The sequence below is a fragment of the Betta splendens genome, chromosome 14 (assembly GCF_900634795.4).
Source record: "Betta splendens chromosome 14, fBetSpl5.4, whole genome shotgun sequence".
Classification (NCBI taxonomy): domain Eukaryota; kingdom Metazoa; phylum Chordata; class Actinopteri; order Anabantiformes; family Osphronemidae; genus Betta; species Betta splendens.
This window is the reverse complement of record NC_040894.2, coordinates 12,101,842-12,123,405: the sequence shown is the minus strand read 5'-3', so window position 1 is coordinate 12,123,405 and position 21,564 is coordinate 12,101,842. Positions and strand designations below refer to the sequence as shown.

At 39.3% G+C, this 21,564-nt stretch overlaps 4 protein-coding genes across 5 annotated transcripts; 3 read left to right on the top strand and 1 right to left on the bottom strand.

The window, feature by feature from the left end:
• Window positions 1–1,641: 1,641 nt before the first annotated feature.
• On the top strand, window positions 1,642–4,033 carry znhit3 (zinc finger, HIT-type containing 3). The gene is made up of 5 exons (XM_029172914.3): window positions 1,642–2,002; window positions 2,890–2,921; window positions 3,028–3,093; window positions 3,507–3,584; window positions 3,697–4,033. The coding sequence occupies exons 1-5, from the start codon at window positions 1,935–1,937 to the stop codon at window positions 3,873–3,875; spliced, it is 423 nt and encodes a 140-aa protein (XP_029028747.1). The 5' UTR covers window positions 1,642–1,934; the 3' UTR covers window positions 3,876–4,033.
• A 260-nt stretch (window positions 4,034–4,293) lies between these two features.
• Window positions 4,294–12,972, bottom strand: LOC114869073 (unconventional myosin-XIX). 2 transcript variants are annotated; one of them, XM_029172909.3, is made up of 24 exons: window positions 12,732–12,969; window positions 11,538–11,685; window positions 10,975–11,123; window positions 10,682–10,795; window positions 10,480–10,612; window positions 10,328–10,397; window positions 10,117–10,219; window positions 9,935–10,031; window positions 9,746–9,822; window positions 9,568–9,658; window positions 9,303–9,468; window positions 9,123–9,196; window positions 8,919–9,040; window positions 8,709–8,822; window positions 8,025–8,201; window positions 7,794–7,931; window positions 7,595–7,702; window positions 7,441–7,511; window positions 7,277–7,356; window positions 6,551–6,693; window positions 6,240–6,369; window positions 5,833–5,918; window positions 5,350–5,673; window positions 4,294–5,258 (listed from the first exon to the last, which is right to left on the bottom strand). In XM_029172909.3, exons 1-24 carry the CDS (start codon window positions 12,780–12,782, stop codon window positions 5,145–5,147), a joined length of 2,880 nt encoding a protein of 959 aa, XP_029028742.1. In that variant the 5' UTR covers window positions 12,783–12,969; the 3' UTR covers window positions 4,294–5,144. The 2 variants fall into 2 exon arrangements, with proteins under 2 accessions (XP_029028742.1, XP_029028743.1); XM_029172910.3 differs by lacking the exons at window positions 4,294–5,258; window positions 5,350–5,673; window positions 5,833–5,918; window positions 6,240–6,369 and adding an exon at window positions 7,050–7,188 and having other exon boundaries at window positions 6,561–6,693; window positions 12,732–12,972.
• A 200-nt stretch (window positions 12,973–13,172) lies between these two features.
• On the top strand, window positions 13,173–15,287 carry pigw (phosphatidylinositol glycan anchor biosynthesis, class W). Its single transcript, XM_029174126.3, has 2 exons — window positions 13,173–13,334; window positions 13,717–15,287. Exon 2 carries the CDS (start codon window positions 13,720–13,722, stop codon window positions 15,199–15,201), a length of 1,482 nt encoding a protein of 493 aa, XP_029029959.1. The 5' UTR covers window positions 13,173–13,334; window positions 13,717–13,719; the 3' UTR covers window positions 15,202–15,287.
• A 681-nt stretch (window positions 15,288–15,968) lies between these two features.
• On the top strand, window positions 15,969–21,484 carry ggnbp2 (gametogenetin binding protein 2). Its single transcript, XM_029174125.3, has 14 exons — window positions 15,969–16,121; window positions 16,920–17,046; window positions 17,476–17,556; window positions 17,653–17,906; window positions 18,125–18,223; window positions 18,638–18,751; window positions 18,831–19,040; window positions 19,168–19,342; window positions 19,427–19,612; window positions 19,736–19,868; window positions 19,956–20,081; window positions 20,164–20,309; window positions 20,390–20,599; window positions 20,709–21,484. The coding sequence occupies exons 2-14, from the start codon at window positions 16,954–16,956 to the stop codon at window positions 20,913–20,915; spliced, it is 2,034 nt and encodes a 677-aa protein (XP_029029958.1). The 5' UTR covers window positions 15,969–16,121; window positions 16,920–16,953; the 3' UTR covers window positions 20,916–21,484.
• The last annotated feature ends 80 nt before the right edge of the window (window positions 21,485–21,564 follow it).

The window sequence follows — 21,564 nt, the reverse complement described above, 5'->3', positions numbered from 1 at the left end:
AACCCCTTTCTGTTCAAAGACCACGATCATTAATGGACAAAAACAAACAAGAGTGAACGTAGTTTGAAAATTATGAATGGGGTTTTATTTTACAAATGAAAAGCATATAGAATCTGTATATGTCAATATTTTTGATTTCCTCAACCCGAGTGGCTCAGCCGTGGTCACGTGACTGCAAATATATAAACACAGGGTGACATCATCTGTTTACTCGCTCCAAGGATCGTCTGGTGAAAACTGCTGCAGCGTTCCGTTCCCAAATGGCGACAGACATGGAACGATTTGTTTCTTTTGAGGAAGCATACTACGATCAGTACGATTATTATAATCTGGACGAATACTCTTGTCACGCCTGTGGCAAAGGACGATCCAAGAGGGAAATCGAGCTGAACACCAACCGCCATTGCCCTGCAGGACACGAGCGGAAGATAGCAGAGAAATATCACAACAGCCAGATGAAACGCAGGAGAACCAAAAGCTCGTCGTCTTGATGTCCTTCTTCGATGTTTTCAGGTACCAGGGTGCTTTTCCACAGTGTCCAGTCTTTGTTGAAGCCTCATTATTTATTCAGTTATACAGCCCCGTAAAAGAAAAACACTGCCTGCTGCGTCCATGTTTAAACAAGCGGCTCCTGCAGACTAGTCAGATAGTCAACTCCCATGAATGCAGATTGAGCAATGCCTGCTTTTGTGATCATAGTGACAGCACTGGTTGGTCTTTGGTAAAGAGCAATCGACATCTAACTATTTTAGGCCTTCTTTATGATCAGATGAGTAAAGTGAAAGTAAAGTGAAAACAAGCTTTAGTCATAACATGACGTTTATAACAGCAATTTCGTTCTGATCTCCACACAGATCCAGACGTTTATGATGTTGACCACGGCCAAGTGTCTCTGCCTTTCCTGCTCCAGTGAGTGGATGCTGTGACCCCTCGACCATGCCCAGTAATGAGTCACGAGACAGCTCTCCATTCCATTCTGAACCCTGTACAAAGACCTGCTGTTATCAAGTTACAGCTGTGCAAAAATAGTTTGTGTTCAGCTATATAGGTCAGTGGTGTGCTTGATAAATATATATAAATGAATAGATCTAGCCCTTTTTGTTGATGCAGAGGATATTGTATTGTATTGTATTTTAATTCAATAAAAATTATGCTAAATTAACCAACTTGAGTACTTTATTATGTTGCTCACAAGTACATGGAAACAAACCCCAGTCTATTTAGTACTGTATTGGTATTCAGTCTTGGTATTTTAATAGCCTGAAAAGCCAAATGTGTCCTTAACTGCACTAAACTCTCCTGCACTCTTCCTCCTTCCTTTTTTTCTTCCTCCTGTCTGCCAGACACCAAAGGAATGAGAGCTATTCACTGTACACTTTTTGTCTTGGGAGTGGCGTGCACACCCAGACACAAGGGCAGGGCAGAAATGCTCACAGTGCCCTCCTAGAAATAGTTTAATTACAAGCACAGTATAATAGTTAAACTGGAATATCAATCCAGTTTATAATTGAATCAATTGCCTGTGATGTAATTCTGAACCAGAATTGCATCAGAAGCAATTGCAATTTTTTTGGCATAGAAAAGATGATGGAGGATGTCGTGCTAAAAATGTGACAGAGAAGAAAACTAATGCAAAACACTGATAAGATAACTGATAAGATGTAAGTAAGGCATGAGATAGCAAGAGCCTGGGGAAGAGTACAGTATATGTAACCAGTGTTTGTTTCTGAACTCCTGTACTATAGGGAAGATATTGAGTCCTGCTCCATACATTCCAGTCCAGTGGGTGGCGGTAATGCACCATTATGTTGTTCGCCAACTGAAAATAAACACTACAAAGAAGAAGAACCGGAATCATCACTCCCTGTTCACGTACGGCGTGTTATTGAGCAAAGACTAGTCTGTTTATTTCGGATTTTTAAACAAATATCACGATGCACATATGTAGTGTGTGTAGTCAAGAGACGCCAAAATACAGATGTCCAGCCTGCAAAATAAGATAGTAAGTAACTTCTGCCGAGTCTTTGTAACAGGAATCTGAGACTTAGGTTTTGTGCTAGCAAACGAGTAAAATCTGCTAGATAAAAACCGAAAAAGAATATAGCAGTTTATTAAATGACGATTGGTTCTGCTCTAGTAAATTATAAAAAAATATTTACAATAACTTTTATCCATCAGAGGCTAAAGCTAAATTATTGCATTTAAAGAATGACATTGGTTGTAGGAACTCAGCAACGTAAATGTGTAAACGACCATTTAAATAGAAGTCGCCATGTATATGTTTACAGACTTACTAATGTATTAAAATCTAGTTAAATACAGCGTTACATATAAAAACTTTCGTTACCACATGTGACGGCAACTCAAATGGGTCAAAAAGGCTTGAGAGTTGTGTTCACGGAAAACTGGTTAAACCAGATTCATTGCGTAAAGACACACGCATAACACACAAATTTAATGTATAGCGTGCTGTTCATAGATGCATTCCAGACTTTAGATATGATACTTACATATGATTGAATGACGTTTTTTAAACGTGCAGACATGTAAAGAAACTACCGTGAGTGCTTCTATTGTAAGTAGGTACAAGTTTGAGCTACTTGTACTGGAGTATTTCCATCTTATGCTTTGTTTCTACTGTGATTCTTTGTTTGTCATAGATTAATTCAATTGCGAAAAAGTGGGAATTTGACTTTTGTCAACAGTGTAATTTCATAGTGGAGTACTTGTACTTTCTCCAGCAGTAGACAAACATGAACTTAGTACTTGATATGGATTAAAGAACTTTAAGATGAGTATCCTGGAAAAGTACCTATTCTTTTACTTTGATATTAAGTTTGTGCGCCTTTCTGCACACACCAGTAAATGAATCTGATTTTTCTCCTGCAGTTGTTCACTTGGCTGTTACAAAAGACACAAAGGTAGATCAGCAGATTCCCTATGTTTTCTTTTCTCGTAGCTATGAGTTGCTCAAAATTAGTTTTAGACTTTCATCAATAACCTTTTGGCATTTAATTCTGTCCACAGATACTTGCCTTCCTACTGACCAGCCTAAACCCAATGTACCTGAAGTGAATGATACTACATGTAACGGTATAGCGCAAGAGCATAATTAATCAAGAGAACTGTGTGGGAGCAGGCAACATAGACAGAATTAATAGTCCAAAAAAGACAAAAGACGTATAACTGAATTGAACTGTTTTACTGATAAAGTGTAATGAAAAGTGTGAAAATTTAATTACACATCCTTCATTGTTCTCACACAAAATCAAATGTGTCAGATTTACATTTTTAAAGCTCCAAGAACTGCAGATAATTTATACAGAAAGAGAAACAATACCACACTGTTTAACTGTTCAGTGTCATTGCACTGAGCCAGTGAGTGGGTAAGAGACTGAAATGAATGAGTATAAATATAAATGAAGTATACAAGCTACCAACAGTTTAAGCTTCACTCTTCTCTAAAGCTCCATGTAAAAATCCTACTTTCTTGTCCATTTTTGCAGCTCTTTGGACTGTTGATGATCTTTTGCATGAAGATGACATCATTGACAAAGTACCTCTGCAAAGGCTCCAGCTGTTGGGTATTACCTGATATGACCTTTGTCTGATCTTAACACTTAAAATTATTTACAGTCGCCCCATGTGTTAAATGTCCCTTCGTGTTAGTAATGGATGTGTCGTTTTTCTTTATAGGTCAGTCAAAAGAGCTGAGAGATCTTCTTTGCAACCCCCATCTAAGACAGTTATTACTCTCTATTGACACCGCAGATAGCAAAGACGAGGCCATGAAGGCTGCCATGCAGGAGCCTCTGTTTGTTGAGTTCTCAGACCAGTGTTTAAAAATTGTAGAAAATGAGTCTAAAGATTTATAACTTCTTTTAGATTTAGATTTACTTATACTTTTGTTGTGCAGTCTCATACAGCATAAAGTGTCACACTTGATACAAACTGTTTTAAACAGATGTAACTTTCTCTTTTGATGTAATTTTTTTTCCCATTGTTTCAATAAACACTGAAACATTTCAATCTATTTATGAGTTAACATTAAGAATGAAAGTAAATGTGAAATTGTTTATCATGCAGACACAGTGCTGGTAGCAAGGATATTATAACACTGACATTTATTTTAGCAAAAAGTTTCCATTATAAACATTAAGATAATGTGGGTGGCCCTCGTAGAATCGGCAGCAAACTAAAAATTATTCAACAGACAAAAGCATAATAACAATATTGCCCACATACCTTAATGTTTACCTGAAAATGGACTAACAATCAAGAGTTAAACCTGTGTGTTGGATCAGTGTGAAGTAAAGTATTATTTAATTTTTAGTCAAAGATATCTTTAGTGTTAGAGCTGACTATAAGAAATACATTGTTTTCCCATACAAACACCACAGTTTACAAAACATTGGTTTATACAGTACTTTTAACTACTTCTAATAAAATCTTTATAATGGTGAAGATCACAGAGACACGGAGCAGCGGTTTGCTTGTGTTATTTCTTGTCGTCCTGTTACAGTATTGTGTATTGTAGTTTGTGGGGGGTAAATGTGCAATATGTGCTTTACGTGTGCAATACTTGCTTTATTACCATTCTCCCTGCATTAACCACACACAAATGCAGGAAACAGGCATTTGCTATTCTGCATCTGTCCAGATGAACCTCCCAAAATATGTCATTAAAAACACTTTTAAATTACCATCTTATATAAACACATAATAACAGTGTTAATTTATAGCAAGGCACTTGTCAACAGGCACCACTTTGGGATAAAAATGCATCCTTAATAAGAGAGATCCTGCAATGACATTAATAACTGCATCTATTATAGAATATATTTATCTGTATGTGGGGATGAGGATGTTTCTGGACTGCCAACTTTTGAATTTCTGAGCTTTTACTTATGTTAAAGATCATAAATATTATTTTTGCTAATAAGCTCAAATGCTTAGCTCACCTGATTGACCTCCTATTAGAATAAAAAACTAAAATAATCTGGTAGAAACAAAAAATGTGAAGTGACTACATCACATACTGAGCTTGTTTAACTCTGTGTCAGTATGGAAGACACACATTTTACTGCTGTATTATCCCCCATCTGTCACTGGAATCTGCCCTTGGTGTTCAATTACAGTTACTCTCACAATGTTTTCTCCAGCAGGATCTCATTGAATCCTGTCACATCACACTTCAGGTCCGGTTGCCTGTCAGCGTAGAGAAGAGGGGATCGCTGACAGTGCAGCTTTATAGATCTCTGAGTGGAAAATAATGTTATTAGAACAATATAAAAAAGAACCTAGTGGACAAACACTAACAAATTTAAAAGTATGTCTGTGTGCCCTCACCTTGGGTTGAGCCCGAATGGAGGCAAGCTCCTGTGTGTATTGGTTGGTGGTCACCTTGTACTCCCCTCTCCTGGATGGCAGGTTGAGTGATGCCATTACAGACATCATCTTCTGAAAACCCGTGGCAGTCAGAGACATGGTGATTGAGGGGGCTGAGGCCAGAGCCAGACCCATAGGCCAACCTCTCACTGTTACTGGCTCTGGGATGTTGGAGAGTTGCACCGAGCCCCGTTCTCTGATAACGGGGTTCAGTGCTGGCAAGTCCTCCTGCACAAAGTCCTTAGCATCATCAAGTTCTGCCTCAGCCACGGATTTCAACAGAGCCTGCCATGAGAAGCAGACAGTCAGTTCTATTTCTGTTTATTTCTCCTCTACTTAATTTAATTACATTTCTTGATGTTTGATTCAATATGTGGTCGTTGGAGAATAGCAGAGCCCTGAAGAATGAAGAAGCAAATGGAAACTTTTCTTTCTAAATCTCACCTTCCACTTCCTCCAGGTGTTCTGGATAACAGCAGCCGCTCTGTTCCATCTTTGGACCTGCTTCCTGACCAGCCAGGCCCGCACAGCTGCAGGCCAAAAACACATTCAACTTTGAACATCTGACTCAAAGAAAGTAACCCTTTGACTCCTGATTGTTTAATCGGTGCAAGGAAAACATAGATGTTGATGTTCTCATTAAGAACAACATGTATCATTAACAGGTAACTAACTATATGTCAGTCTCTCTTGCTTATGAAGGAATATTTTTTCAGCCAACAAAGTGCACAGAGACTCTGTTCCTGGTTCCTGTCAGCCAAATTGGTTAAATCCAACAAACCTACAAACTGGGAACGAGGCCATGGTGCTTTGTACTTGAAGAACTGGAGGCCAGGGTATTAAAACTTTACCTGCTTGGATCAGAGTAGCAGACTGTCGACGGGCGTGGCGTCTGCGGCGCTGGTAACGCAGCCAGCAGCACTGAATAGAGAAGGCACACTGTGACAGAATCTTCTTCCTGTGATCCTCCAGCATATCTAGCTGTTAAAAGACAGTCGGAAAGGTCAGTACCCCCCTCCAAAAAAACAGAGCTCTAACCTACAGACAACATTACAACGCAGACTAAGGATTAAAGCCCAGACCAAAACTATTTCCAATGCATTTTTGTATAATTTAGTTATTTATAGTTAGTTATATAAGTCTAGGTTTGTACATAACCAACCATTGACTGAGTGAGAAAAACTTTAGTCCTTCCACAATGCACAAATGAGTTGTGTTTTTGACTTTCAAGGCAGTTTGATGAGTCCAAAGCCTGAAGTAGCTTCTCCACTTCCTGACGAAGAATGTTGCTGTCAGCCTCCAAATCTAAAATAGAGAGGTAACCAATCAATCAATTAATCATCAATCAATAATCAATTAAACAGAACACAACAGTAAATACATAATTCAAAAACTGATGAGCAGGACCGAAACAGTCAAGAGATTGCGTTTTAACACACAGTTGTAGTGAGTCAGGAAAAAAGTGGTTAGTGGTTAGGTTAGGTTAGGACAGCACAAGATATACCCATATATCTTTTAAATCTGATCGCAACCAAGTAGATATGAGGAGAACAAGAAAAGGTAGTGTTCAGTATGAGTGAACATTAATGCAGTTCAACTGAGTGAAGGCAAACGTTACACAAGCAAAGCACAAACTGACATCCAGAGCTATATTCAATTACCTTCACATTTCATAAAGAGATGTAAATTGTGTTAGAAAGTCCTTTGCATACACTAAATTGAAAAGTCCCAAGGAGAGTAAACTGAGGGTCACATTTACAAAGAGGGCTAGTGAGAGAAAGGGAGAATAAACCACCAGACCTGAAGAGAGGAAATAAAAATCACTGTTTGTCCACAGTAAACATGCCAGAAGTCACCATGAAAGAATCCAGTAATAAAACGCACTTACCTACACAAACACCCTCAGATTTGAACCTTGAATATTTTGTAATAAGCCCATAACGTTGCATGAAGCTCTTGAAAGGAATTCTGCAAAATGGAAAACGTAATGTAAATCAAACCAAGTCAAAAACTATATCAGACAGCATTTAAACAAATAAAAAACGGTTTCACCTTATTGGAAAGCCAGCAGCACTAATGTGTATGGTCTCCACAATCCCACAGGCCTCCAACTGTACAATGACCTAATATAACATAAAATAATTATATAGTGAAAATACAGCAGCACATTGTGGGTGATCTTGCATCCATGCAGTGCAATATTTACCTCCTCCTTTGTGAAGGTCAGCGGTTTGCAGTCTGGGTTGGGTTTGATGCAGCGAGTGTAGTGAGGAGTTGTGCTGTGAAGGATCCTCATCAGACTCTCCAGCGAGTTCTACAATTACACATAGTAAACACAATAATCAGAAATATAAATAAATCCTCAGTCCTCCACAAGCTAATATCAAATCTTTAGTCTTCCCCACCTTAAATTTAGAGACCACAGTGATTTTGCTGAGCCCCTTTGCAGCAGGGTTCTGGGTTGTCTTGTCATTAAAAAGCTGGTGAAGCAGGGGGTTATTTGATTTCTGCAGCAGGTTGATGAGCTCTGGAGGCACTGGGTCCTATAAAACATGGTTCAGTTAAAAATTAGTAAGTAGTGAGGAGAAGAAGAAATGTGTGGATGCTATAACCATGAACTAGTGGCCTTTTCTTACCTTATTTTTCTCCACCATCCCCTCGATCTGGTAGACAACCTTGCCAGCGTAATGGGCCACAGTGAAGTGTGGCACCTGCCTGAACTTATCCCAGCTGATGTTAGTGTTACCACTAAGCTCCTTCTCCAAACGAACCCTGAATGTCTTTGCGTCGGATGCTCGATTAAGACGACTCTCCTATATAAAAGGAGTTGCAGGTTTGTAAAATAATTACCTGCAATAGTTTATATAAGAATAATCAACTGAAAACAGTAAGATCAATTCATCCCTATTGTAGTTGAACTCAAGAGATGGTGAGCTTTGTATTCTGTTGTGTATTTGATGCTTTCAGATTTAGAAAGCAGAAATTTTAATATTAATCTATGATTAATATCTATGTTTGTACAGCTGACTAGTTTCCAAAATAGCACTGTCGCCTCACAGCGAGAAGGGCCTGGGCCCTTTTCGCTTCTCGGTTCTCCGGGTCCCACGGTCCAAAGCCATGCATTAGGTTCATTGGTCTCTCTAAATTGCCCGTAGGGGTGTGTGTGTGTGTGTGTGTGTGTGTGTGTGTGTAGGGTTGTTTGTCTCTGTGTTGCCCTGCGATGGGCTGGCTTTTTTTTCTTAAGACATTGTTCTGGTTTAATACATATATAGTAATATATTCTATCTACCTATATATTATTATGAAAATGGGCAGCATACCTCATTAAGCAGAGAAAACACACTGACAGGGCTTCCCTCGATAAGATCCAGACAGCTCTGATTGTCTTGGTATTTAACAAATGACCACTGTAGCCCTTCTGACACATATTCATCCTGGGGGGCAGACATAAACATACAAATATCACAAATTTCTCACACTACACAAATTGTAAAACAAGTTCTAGCTCAGTGATTGAATGCAGACTGTACCTGCTGAGCCCTGAGATAATGGGCAACAAAGTGCTGTTGCAGTTTTTCATTGGCATAGTTGATGCAAAGCTGCTCCAGGTTATTGATCTGGAAACACTCAAAGCCATATACATCTAGGACTCCTAGAGATTAAAGAAAGGAGCTCACTGCACGCACGTAGGTCAACAAACTGAAGATATGCATTCATAAAAGTATTGACTATACCTATGAAGTTGTACCACGTGGAACTATCCGCACACATGCTGTTGTTGATGAACGTAACCAGCCATTCAAATAATCTGTTGGAAAACACACTGTCTTACACACTTGTTTTCATAAAGGGACACACATAACCTAATCTCACAGACAAACTGTAGTGCTTTGAGGATTCAGTCTGGATCCTACTGTGCGTAGATGACTTTGGCCAGACAGTCTCTCCTCATGCTGCACTCTGTCTGGCTACAGGGCTTCAGCACATTCTGCTTCCCAGCTTTCAAAGTCCTCACACATAAGCAAGTCTGAAGCTCCTCAGAGGGAACACACAGCAGCTCAGCAGCTCTCTGCAAAAAGTCTAAATGCATAAAGAAAAGCATGTCACACGATTTCACTGTTAAGAAAATCCTAACATTGTATGTATTTAACAAATATCTTTAAAAAATATATTCAATACCTTCAGACTGTTCTTTGAGATTACAGGGTTTGGACTCATCTGTTGAAGTGGAAAAATCCACATTCCCAAGCTGCAGAATACCTGCTAATATCTGCAATGACAATAGAGAACCCAAAGGCTTCACATATAGAAAAACAACAGTGAACCTTACACCAAACGCTGACAAGCAGCATCTTACCCTGAATATTTCTCTCTGTCTTTCTGTGTTAATGCCCAGATTAACCATTGCGTCAAGTGTCTCGTAAAAACAATCCTCTGTAAAACATTAAATCATTAGTGATTTATGTACAAATAGTTATTTATGTGTTATGTAGAAATCTGTAAGATTCATTAAATTCATAAATTAGGATTTACTAAACTGACCAACCTTCAATAATTTTTTCAGTATTTGGCAGCCAAGCATAATGTTGACCATGCGGCATCTTCCATTCTTTCCTCTGCTCATCTGTGGCCCCTTTCATCATCTAAAACGCAACACAATCTCATTCAGCTCGTTATGTTTATTAAAGATAAATTGTAATACTGTAGGATTTTATGAGGTCTAGTCACCTGGTAAAAAATGTGGAAGTTCCTCTCATTAGCTGGTTGACAGGCCACTCTGGTCTTCTCCAACAAATATGTTTGCACAGATGCCCCCACTAACAGCTGACACCTTCATGTAAAAACACGGACCATTATTACACATATCCCACTGCTGACTTGGGGAAAGTTAGCTTAGCCATGTGGCTGATATTACTGTATCTCAGTGAACAGCAGATACCTGTCCAGCTGAAGTTGGATGTACTTTCCAAAGCGGCTGCTGTTGTTGTTCCGTAACGTACAGGCGTTTCCTACATTGAAGGTACACTGGTGCTTAATGACTGTCTGCTTTGGAAACTACATTAACAAGTCACCAGAGGTCAGTTGTCTCACCGAAGGCTTCCATTATTGGGTTGGAGTCTAGCACCCTCCTCTCTATTCTCTCCACTGTGTCCTGACTCTTCATCACAGAGGAAGAAGCCGCCACAGTGGCGTAGTATTTCATCAGACAACGCGATGTCCATGTCTGTAAAGGAATTAAATTGTAGACCACCACGGCTAAATGAGCAGATATTACCAACGTGTGCTGATTTACCTTTCCTGCACCACTCTCACCACTGACAACTAAAGACTGGTTAACAGGCTCCAGCTGACCTTGGACATTTCTGTAAGCTTCTTCTGCCACAATGAAGATATGAGGCTTGAACTCCTGTCAACAAAGATACACATGTTTATTAACATGCTGCCCATTGTTGAACAAAGTACACAGAGTATACTGTTTTAATACTGTCACTACTTCCACTTACACAGCAAAAAATAAAAGAACCTACAGAGAAATGTATGGTACACTACTATTACTGAGAGATATTGCAGCAATGTTCTATATACCTGTGGCTGAGGGGCGCAATGATACTCATTCATCACATCCAGAGAATAAAGGTCAGGGATTGGCTGGAAGGGGTTAAGAGCTACCAGGGTGCAGCCAGCGTGGGTGTAAAACACCCTCATACTGTACCTGGCCTTCAGGCATTTCAATACTGCCAGGGAAAGACATAAACAATAGAGTCAGAAATGAGCACAACAACTAGTAGTAATCTTCCTACAATATTAAAAAGGTGTTTTACTGTAGGTATAAATAATAATATAATAATAAAATATTTTATCAGCTATGTTCTGGCTCATTAAAAAGTGAATCCTGCCATTGATTTTACCCTTGGGTCTACGTGAAACTAGTATTATTAATGTACAACAACATTTTGGTGTCAGATATCATGCCTGCATCAGATTATTTATGTGTAATACACAGCACATTTTGCAGAGTCCAAGGTGACAAGGTGAGCTGGAAAGTACAGTGTGTCAGTGTAAGTTCATAAACAGCAGGAGAAGAAGAAGCAGATTTGGGAAAATAATTTGTTAAATTGAATCAATGCCAAAGGAGTGTTAATGTTTACCTGTTGTGGGGGTCACAGGGTTGACCTTGGTGAGGTCATCAAAAGTGTGGAGCTGGTCTTCATCAATGAGGAAGGTCTGGATTTCCTCCTCCAGTGAATCATTTAAGGGCGGGTGACTAAAACGGACTTTCTGAATGAATCCTTTCACCTATAAAAGCAAATGTAAAAAAACAACAAGACACGTTGGGGCATGAACACGTACCACATAAAAATGACAATATTCAGCTTTATAAATGCAATAAGGCAAAATAATTAAACAAAGCAAAAAAGAACAAGAATGATCTCTATGTGATATGTTCATTATAATTTTTTTAACAGACAGCTGACGGCCAAGCTAAAACCTGTGATGTCTTTATCGAGTCTGAACCCGCGGCAAGAATCCAGTAGATTACACAATAAGACAACAATACAGGCTCTCTGACTCAACAGTACAGCAACAATAAATGATCAAAAACAGAGAGCCACTCAGTGGCACAAGCAACATGTGACAATTACTTCAGACTGACAAGCGTTAAGTCTACTTTATCCTTCACGTGGCCTGGACCTGCAGCCTGGCTGAAGACGCTCTACTGTCTGAGGTGCTGCATTATGGAGACACATTTAATCCAATAACAGGCAGCCTACATCCCGTTATTCCTTGGTAAACAGCACGTCATGAAATGTAAACAGCGTCATCATCTAGTAAACAATGTGTAATTAGAACAAAAAATAAACATTATTAGTAAGAATCAAATACAAGTAGATAAGCTAGAACACATTAGTGGAGAGTGTAAATGTTTTGTGACCTATTGAAAGACGTTTGAACTAAATATTATAAGACACTAATTTCTACAAGACGTTACACCAACTTGGGTCTACAGTTATATACTGAAGTGAACTCAAACTGCAGCCTTGAGTTAATGTGGTCCAGATTGATCTGACAGTGCTCATGCACGTTGCTTTGTAGGACTGTCACAATATATATAGTTTATTGTTGCTATTTCTTCTTCTTCTTCATCATCATCATCATCATCATCTGGCGTATTAATTAACTAAAAGTAACTGTGCGTTACTAATGTCTTATAAATATAATATAAAGTATGCTGTTAATATCTAACATTAGACAAATCAAAACTGAACCTAGCCTTAGCCTTAGTTAGCTTTACCATAAGCAGAAAAAATGTGGACGGGTTGTAACGTGTAACGTTAACTTACCGAAGCCCCTCCATTTCGGTGTCCTGCTCTACTGTCGTCCGCTGAACTCATTGATACTCAAGCAAACTATGCCTACGTTTAAACAATAATAAACTGTGGTTAATCTATTCTGAATTTCTGGACTGTTGCAGTATTTTCCATTACTAGTCAGAAACCCCTCAAGGACAACGTATTCCCGACCGCCTTTTGCCTTCCTGTGACTGCCTCCCTGACTCCCACAGCACACGCTCATTCCCGCCCTCTTCCCTGTGCTTCAATGACCGCCGGACAACTGAGATTTATCAGCAACTTCTCATATATTTTACTTTTACTTGAAAACAAAGGTAATTTGACGCTTGTATCAAATAAACATTAGCACTAACAACCACATGTTTTTGTATATAATAGGGATGTAACTTTCTTTATAGAAAATGTATAAAAAAAATCCGAGGTGTCATGAATACATCATGTAACCGAACACGGAAGTAAACGAATGAAAGCGGTCTCATGCTAATGTTGGCATCATGGTTGTATTAGTTTTGCAGCTATTGTAGCTGGATAGGTTGCAAAACAGGTATTTCTGTTAACCCTAATTTACAACACTTGAACGACGACATCGCTGTGGTAAGTAGTACTGGTAGCCAGACTCAGATTTATGTTGGAGAAACGCGGTTGTTTACGTATTGGAGTACTTCATGAACTCATTTGTACTGATTTGCATTAAAATACTACCTGAATATGTTTAACGACAAAGCCAACTTTCACTCCTAAGAATAGCCTAAGAATTGTTCTTTGGCTATATTCTTACGATTAAGCGGAAGTCTGTCAGAACATAAATAACTCATAAGTTGAATGTGATTACATTAGGAATACCTTTACATGTTTAGTATGTATATTCATTTAAATTACCTATAGATGCTACCATAAGTGTCTTACATGTTGTAATCTAATATATATATTAGGGATATTTAGAAGTATGTGTGTGTAATAATCATATTGTTTGCAGGCTATGTCTCAGAAGGAAGTGAAGGAAGCGTTTGTCAGTAATCTCAATGGGACGTCTCTGCAGGAGGTGGCTCTGGGCTCCTGTCTTGCTCCAATATGCGTTCTGAACCGAGGACTGATGTTGATCCTTTACCAGCAGGCCAAAGGGACTCAGCCACTGCCGCTCGTTTTTCACCTGTTTTTAGACTTCACTGTACTTATTTTTCCCCTTGTCCTGTCGTGCACGGTCTTCAGCAGTATTCTTCACCAGGTCATCCTAAGCTTAACCTTTGTTTCAGCCAGTATGTTCTGGTGTATCTATCGCTCTGACAGTCATTCCTCCCCTCAGCACCCAAAGACCAGCACCTTCCTACAGAGCCGTATTCAAGTTAACCAGGTGCCCTTTGTGACTCTCTTCAGGGTGTTTATTAATGTGAAGACAGCCATCAGCATTCTTGCCGTTGACTTTGCTGTTTTCCCAAGACGATATGCAAAAACTGAAACTTATGGGACTGGTGTTATGGACTTTGGCGTTGGAGCATTTGTTTTTTCCAATGCACTTGTATGCCCAGAGGCACGGAGGAAGAACATCTCAGGATGTAAGATGAATTACATCACAAAGCAGCTCCTGTCTGTGTGGCCTCTGGTTGTCCTGGGTATGGGAAGGCTGGTGAGTGTTAAAATGTCTGGCTACCACGAACATGTGACAGAATATGGGATCCACTGGAATTTCTTCTTTACGCTAGCAATTGTCAGAGTTGTGGCTTCCGTACTTCTGGTTGTCTTACCAGCCAGACGGTCTTGGTTCTTTGCCCTTCTGATTTGTGGGATTTACCAGTTGTTTTTGGAGAGAACAGCCTTGAAGGGTTTTATCATCCACAATAATGACAGAGAAAAGGACTTTCTGCATGCAAACAAAGAAGGCATATTCTCTGTAGTGGGCTACGTAGCCATCTATATGGCAGGCGTTCAGGTTGGGCTTTATGTGATGCAGCCGAGGTCCCATGTTAGAGAGTGGCTCAAAGCACTTTTTATCCTTTTGCTGGGAAGCTCCATGCTGTATGCAGCTTTGTACATATGTCAGACACTGGTGGAGCCAGTTTCTCGTCGCTCAGCTAATTTACCTTTCTGCCTTTGGAGTGTGGCGCAGTCTTTGTTTTTTATTTCCTGCCTTGGTATAGCTGACATGGTTTTACTGTTTTCCAAAAGAACATCGGGCTGTCACTTTGTGCCCTCGTCATGGAAGCTTCAGAGAAAAGACTCAAACTCAGTCACAGACAAAGAGAGCATTGAATCTGAAAGATTCTGTCTTGTTCAAGCGGTCAGCAGGAATCAGTTGTTATTCTTTATTTTTGCAAATATCATGACAGGACTGACTAACTCTTTAGTGGAAACACTCAGCTGCAGCAGTTCATTTTCAGTTTGTGTTTTACTGTTATACATGTTTATGAATTGCTTTGTAATATATGCTTTACATCTCTGTGGAATTACAGTAAAGTTTTGGTAACATTGCCTTTGAAAAGATACAGAGCCATTTGCTTTATTTTGAGTGTGACATACCTACAAATGATCAATTAAATCATAAAGCATTAATCTGAACATGTCTTTCTTCTTGTAATAACAATTGAAGTGATTCAATCTAAACAAATGTGCAAATTACAAACATCAATTGTCCTAACCATTTGTTTGAGATCATGCCAACTCCACACAGAAAGGATGTTTTTTTGGGAATTCAACGCTACATCCTGATAACTGTAAGTTAACAGCACTCACACCACCTTGCTGCTCAAATCTTAATAGATAAAATTTATCAACAATCCTGTCTGAATATACAGCATGTTTGCACCTGTTGTTTTGAATTGTTCTTTATTTTTTTGTTTCATTGTATGCCAAAGCCAATATTATAAGGCTATACTAGATTACAGTAAGCACAGCAACACATCTTATATGTATTTCTAATCCTAAATAATAAAAAGAAACAGTTATTAAAAACAAGTAAATGATAAAAACGTTATTTGAAAATAAGAACATAATCTGTGTAGTATAGTACATATGTGTATATGTGGATACCGTAAGGTACAATGATGTAAATGTGTGTGTATGTGTACATGTATTATATGTGCGTATATGTGTGTGTCTCACTTGTCAGTCTTGATAATACTTGTGTATATATATTTTTTATTTCTGTGAGAGCAATCATAAGTGGGCAAAACAATTTCACTCCGTTTTTTTATCTTGAATGTTGAACATAACCATTTTTTCCACAGCAAATCTGCTGGAGCGCGCCCCCTGGAGGCAACACGTTTAACGACGTCGGTTATTACGTGGGAGGGCAGAGGTCAAATCAGTCATGAAGATTCCGCCACCGTAGCAGCTTCGCTCACTGTTGCACTTGTTTATTTTTCTAAGGGTAACTTTCTGAAGCGGGTAAGTTCCAACAGCACGTTTTTGGGCAATATATTTTTGTTTTGTCAAGGCGTAAGTGTATGCTTACTGTCTTAAAGGTGGAGGGGAGCGTGTGAAAGCCGCACTCGCTAAGTAGCCAGGCACCTAGTTGAACTTTACATTAGCCGTATACAAGCTTGCTAGCGTTAGCTTTAAATGATAGCCATGCTATCTACTAAGTTAGCCAAGTTGGTTGCCATCGACAGGACGTAACATTAAGTACGCCCTATCGTTACCGCAACATTTTAATTATTTACCACGGCATGTGAAACCTCCATATGTGCCAAATAATTCAGAATTCTGTGATTTTAACACACTTGCCGGATTACTGAATTTCTTAGATCGTTCTAGATTAGCAGGTAGGCTAACGATAAGTGCCTAGCCACCGGTTTCTGGTTTATGCTACACAACACATACTCTAACGCAGTTAAATCCGTATCCATGCTTCAGTACCTTTTCAGCCAGAAACATACAAACCAATCTTATTAATATAATGTCTCTTTTCGTCCGAGGGGTTTCACAGGTTGTTCTGCTAACTTAGGTTAGCTGTTCAAATCTGGGTCAGTGCAAATCTGCATACAATCTAGCTGTGTTAGTAATGCAAATTCGCATGCTGTCATCTTTCAATAATTGGTCTGTAGCCTATTTTACTACCTGGTAAATATGTGTTTTGTTGTAGTGACAAAGTGATTCTAGCCTGCAGTGATCCGCAATACATTAGCATTAGCTTGTTACATGCTGTGCGGTGTCAAACATCAATTGGTCTTTTGTCGTCTGCAGGACAGCAGCAACCTCCCTGAAACTGGAAGTAGCCATGGCACGTCTCGTAGCGGTTTGCAGGGAAGGGGAAGAGGACTACCCATTTCTCTCGCGACAGATTCCACTATATATTGATGATACTCTCACAGTAAGGGAGCGCTTCATTACCTAAAATGACAAGAAGCTCCTTATTATGTGTGATTACTGTGCTTCAGATTGTTAAGAAGCAAGAGCTTAATTTTTATCCGTCCATATTCAACCCCAGTATCTAAGCGTACAAATGGTTGTGCTTAGAAACCCCAAAGTTTAAATAGACGCATTTCCATGACTGTTCAGCTATGAGGTATGATGAACTGTGCAGAAGTTAACAGAACATTTTTAACCACTTTGGGAAATGCATGAATAGTATTGATATTGTCAAAGTTAAGTTGTGATTGAATAATATTACATGAATTTGCAGGCATACATCTCCACATACACCATGAGTAATAAAGTGTGTGTTAATTAAAAAACAGGAACCAAAACCTTCTAGAAGGTGCATTCATAGACATTAATGTTTTATTCCCTGTATTAACAGATGGTGATGGAATTTTCTGATGGTGTCATGGATGTTGATAACCATGAAATTAACCCTTATCATTGGAAACAATTTGCAGAGGTGAGTAGTTTTAATGTTTATATATATTAATTTAGTCTTATCCTGTTTTATATATTGATGACAGCATTGATTCATATGTTATTCCTTTGCCTTTAGTATCACTTCAAACTAAAGCAGCAGGACTTGAACAGCACTCTAACAGTGACATCCAGAGATGTGTACAGTGCACTATCTCAGTTGGTGCCATGTGTGGGCTGCAGACGAAGTGTGGAGCGCCTCTTCTCGCACTTAGTGGAATCGGGAAACCCAGCCCTCGAGCCTCTTACAGTGAAGCCCTCAGGCATGCTCTCTGTCACCAAGGCCTGTTTAACAGATGTAAAAAAGCTCTTCACCCTCCTCTATGTTCATGGGTAAGAAACTGTAAACTATTATTTTTCTTCAAAATGGTAAAAAGAAATGTGCTCAATCTGATACAGAAAGGGAAAAGAGTGTTTTAATAGTGTACATACATTCAAAACTTGCTGATACATAATTTTGAAAGATTGGTCCTATAGATTTGACTTTTTAAAGGCTGCATTTTCAAAACAAGTTTTTTTGTTGTTGTTGTTGTTGTTGTTTTTTTTTACAGGTCGAAGTTGAATGACATGATTGATGCTATTCCAAAAAGTAAAAAGAACAAGCGGTGTCAGTTACACTCCTTAGACACACACAAACCTAAACCTTTGGGGTAAGTAATATGAGTTTTTTGTCTTCTTAAAACTGTTAAACAACAAAATTCATTGTGTTATTAACATTTTCTTTTTATTTGGAGGCTGCATTAAAATCGCTGAAAGTTTAAAATGGCTTGTAAATCATTCTAGTGGGTGGGACAGTGAGTATGATGGTGTGTATGGGGAACAGTTGTCAGGAGTATCAGTATTTTTCCAGCTTGTTGATGTAAGCTGAAAGCCACGTGATAATTGTAATGGTAGCTAATGTATATAACTGTTTAATCAACAAATGTGAGTTGTTAGAAACGATATTGTCAGGTTAATCTTTGCATCTGTTGGATGTGATGCTATTTAATTGTTTACAAGCAAGAAATCCTAATAATTGTGCATCATTATGACTATGGCTGCAATTGTGTCACGTTCACTTGAAGGGGAAGCTGGATGGATGTATGGGAGCTGATGTCTCAGGAGTGCAGGGATGAGGTGATCCTCATTGACAGCGCCTGTCTGCTAGAGACACTGGAGACTTACTTGCGCAAACACAGGTAAAGTGTGACTGATGATGCACCACCCAATAATACAATATTAATAGGAAATAGATTACATTAACTTTCCTGTCTGTAGGTTTTGTACTGACTGTAAGAACAAAGTGCTAAGGGCATACAACATCCTGGTGGGTGAGTTGGACTGCAGTAAAGAGAAAGGCTACTGTGCAGCACTGTATGAGGGACTTTGCTGTTGTCCCCATGAACGCCACATCCATGTGTGCTGTGAAACTGACTTCATCGCCCACTTGCTTGGCCGGGCAGAGCCAGAGTTTGCAGGGGGCTATGAGTAAGTGAAGTGAAAAACATACATACAGTGACTACTGCAGAAGTCACATTAATCATTTAAACCCATTTGATTTTAGGCATCTTCTCACGTGCATTTGAAACTGTGTGGATGTTTTGCTTGTTTTAAGACGCAGGGAGAGACATGCCAAGACCATTGACATTGCACAAGAGGAAGTCCTGACGTGTCTGGGTATTCATCTGTACGAGCGGCTGCACAGGATCTGGCAGAAACTACGAGCAGAGGAGCAGACCTGGCAGATATTGTTTCATTTGGGAATTGATGCACTACGCAAAAGTTTTGAGGTACACAACATAAAAGACCCCTGTGTGTGTAACACTTGAAAATGACTTGGCAATTTAGGAAGACATGGCTCTATCTTCCCCTAGATGGCAGTGGAGAAGATGCAGGGGATCAGTCGGCTGGAGCAGTTTGTTGAAGAGCTGTCTGAAGAAGAGAGAGCGAAAGAACTAAAGCAAGAGAAAAAAAGGCAAAAGCGAAAAAATCGACGCAAAAACAAATGTGGCTTTGACAATGAACAGGAGGCAGAGGACAAAGAAAAACATCTGGATGAGGTAATCCTCTATTTAAATAGAGTTTGGAAAAGCTCAGCTTACACATTATTCAAGACGTTTGTGTCCTTCTGCAGCTGCATATGTTTGCCCATATTTCAGTCTGACTCATCTGGTGTGTTGCAGGGTTCCCTTGACTCCGCAGATGGTAGTTGTAAGGCATGTTGTAGCCATGACGAGGAGGAGGGGACTGGTTGTGAGGAGAGTATTAATACCAATGGAAGCCCTTCCTGTAGCTGTCCAGATAACACTAAACAAGGTAAAGATACAGACAGACACCAATACAACCAGTTTTTCATGTAGTATCTCATTCAGGAAGGCTAAACTTTAAAAAAATGTGTGCCAGACTTGTCAACACACAGCAATGGCAGCGATTGTGGCTACTCTTCAAGTATGGAGGGCAGTGAGACGGGGTCGCGGGAAGGCTCCGACATTGCCTGCTACGAGGGAATTTGTAATCATGAAGAAGCAGGTTTGGCTCAGAGATGCCAGGAAATTCATCAGTCTTGTGTCTGTTATAGTGTCTCACTGCATGCTTTGGTTCTGTACTTCAGGAGACGACCCAAATGCACATCGCTGTGCTGAAGACAAGGAGGAAGATGCAATAGACAGTTGTTTAGAATGCTGGCAACACTCGAAGGAAAACAGTCAATGCAAGAGTAAAAAAAAGAAAACCGGCAAAGATTTATGCAACGATCAGGTGAAAGAATAAACTAAAAAATTTAAAATCTTTGAGCATAATATCAGTGCGTAGTATTTACAATTTTCACGTTTCCACAGAGTGTGAATGATGAAGGCTGTATGTCAAGCAGAAACTCAACAGGCCACAATCCATCATTGCACACGTGCCGAACCAAAGAAATGTTTTCCACATTTTGGGGCGATACCTTTGCCAATATTGCACTACGGTTACCATGGGCAGTACATCAAAAGGACATCAGCCTCCATGTGAGCCCCTCAGAGGCAAACAAAAGTCTTGTGGAGCTTCTGGTTAGTGAGCAGTTTCCTTGAAGCTGGTTTCTCATTTTGTGACATAACTGTTGCGATGCTCTATTTTAGAACTTGTGTAATCTCCTGTATGTTTGTGTTGTAAATGCAGGATGATTCAGAGGTGACTTCAGATGACGAAAGTTGTCTGACACAGGATGAAATCCAGGCATTTCTAGAAAGAAACCAGTCATTCTACAACAATCGTCACCAGTATCGACAGTTACTCAAAGAGAAATTCACCAACTACTGCCGCGCCACTGAGCGAAGTAAGCCAGTCTGCAGAAAGTGGTTTGCCGCCACCACCAGTGTCAACTAACTGTACTGACATCTCATCTCCTGAGGAAAAACACTCGTGACCACTGCTGCAACGTGTTTAGAAAAAAAAATCTGAAATACATTCGGTATCTTGTTCTGTCATTTCTCTTTTTAAAGCAGTATGATTCTCACTTTCTGTTGGTTGTCTTCTCTCTCGTTTGCACTTGTACACCAACACATTTCTTCCACCTCGTTTCTCGCCCACTTTCTCACCTGTGATTGTTCTTTGACCAAGCCTGGCTATCTGTTGCTGGTCTTCTATAGGGTTATTGGGTAAGTGCACAGTGGAATCAGTAAATGAAGCTTTGCAAGCTGTGACATTAGGGGTAAAATTTAGGAGTCTTATGTTCTTTTTTTTCTGTTTCTTAAATTGTTAATTTTGGTTTGTACTTGTTTCTCTGGTGAAAGTTCAGTGTAGTGGTAAAGGTTGTACCATTAAATGTGTACAGAAATTTAAAAAGATTTTACAAAGAATAAACATCCATTTGTATTTAGGATTTGGGTGTGATGTTAAGAGCGCAATGTGCAAAATTTACTAAATAAAGAATATTTATTAATATGCATTACAAATGTGTTGTTTACTGTCTACAAAGTATTTATATTTGTGTTAATTTCTTTAAATGCACTAGTGGCTGTTACACTTATAAACA

Coding starts and splice junctions, on each gene's coding strand:
- znhit3 (XM_029172914.3), top strand. CDS start 1,935: ATGCACATATGTAGTGTGTGTAGTCAAGAGACGCCAAAATACAGATGT. Junction 2,922..3,027: donor CTGTTACAAAAGACACAAAG/GTAGATCAGCAG, acceptor TTCTGTCCACAG/ATACTTGCCTTCCTACTGAC. Junction 3,094..3,506: donor GAATGATACTACATGTAACG/GTATAGCGCAAG, acceptor CCATTTTTGCAG/CTCTTTGGACTGTTGATGAT.
- LOC114869073 (XM_029172909.3), bottom strand. CDS start 12,782: ATGAGTTCAGCGGACGACAGTAGAGCAGGACACCGAAATGGAGGGGCT. Junction 9,197..9,302: donor GCCAAAGTCATCTACGCACA/GTAGGATCCAGA, acceptor GTTTTCCAACAG/ATTATTTGAATGGCTGGTTA. Junction 7,357..7,440: donor GCTGCTGGCTTTCCAATAAG/GTGAAACCGTTT, acceptor TCCATTTTGCAG/AATTCCTTTCAAGAGCTTCA.
- pigw (XM_029174126.3), top strand. CDS start 13,720: ATGTCTCAGAAGGAAGTGAAGGAAGCGTTTGTCAGTAATCTCAATGGG.
- ggnbp2 (XM_029174125.3), top strand. CDS start 16,954: ATGGCACGTCTCGTAGCGGTTTGCAGGGAAGGGGAAGAGGACTACCCA. Junction 19,041..19,167: donor GAGTTTGCAGGGGGCTATGA/GTAAGTGAAGTG, acceptor GCTTGTTTTAAG/ACGCAGGGAGAGACATGCCA. Junction 19,613..19,735: donor AAGAAAAACATCTGGATGAG/GTAATCCTCTAT, acceptor GGTGTGTTGCAG/GGTTCCCTTGACTCCGCAGA.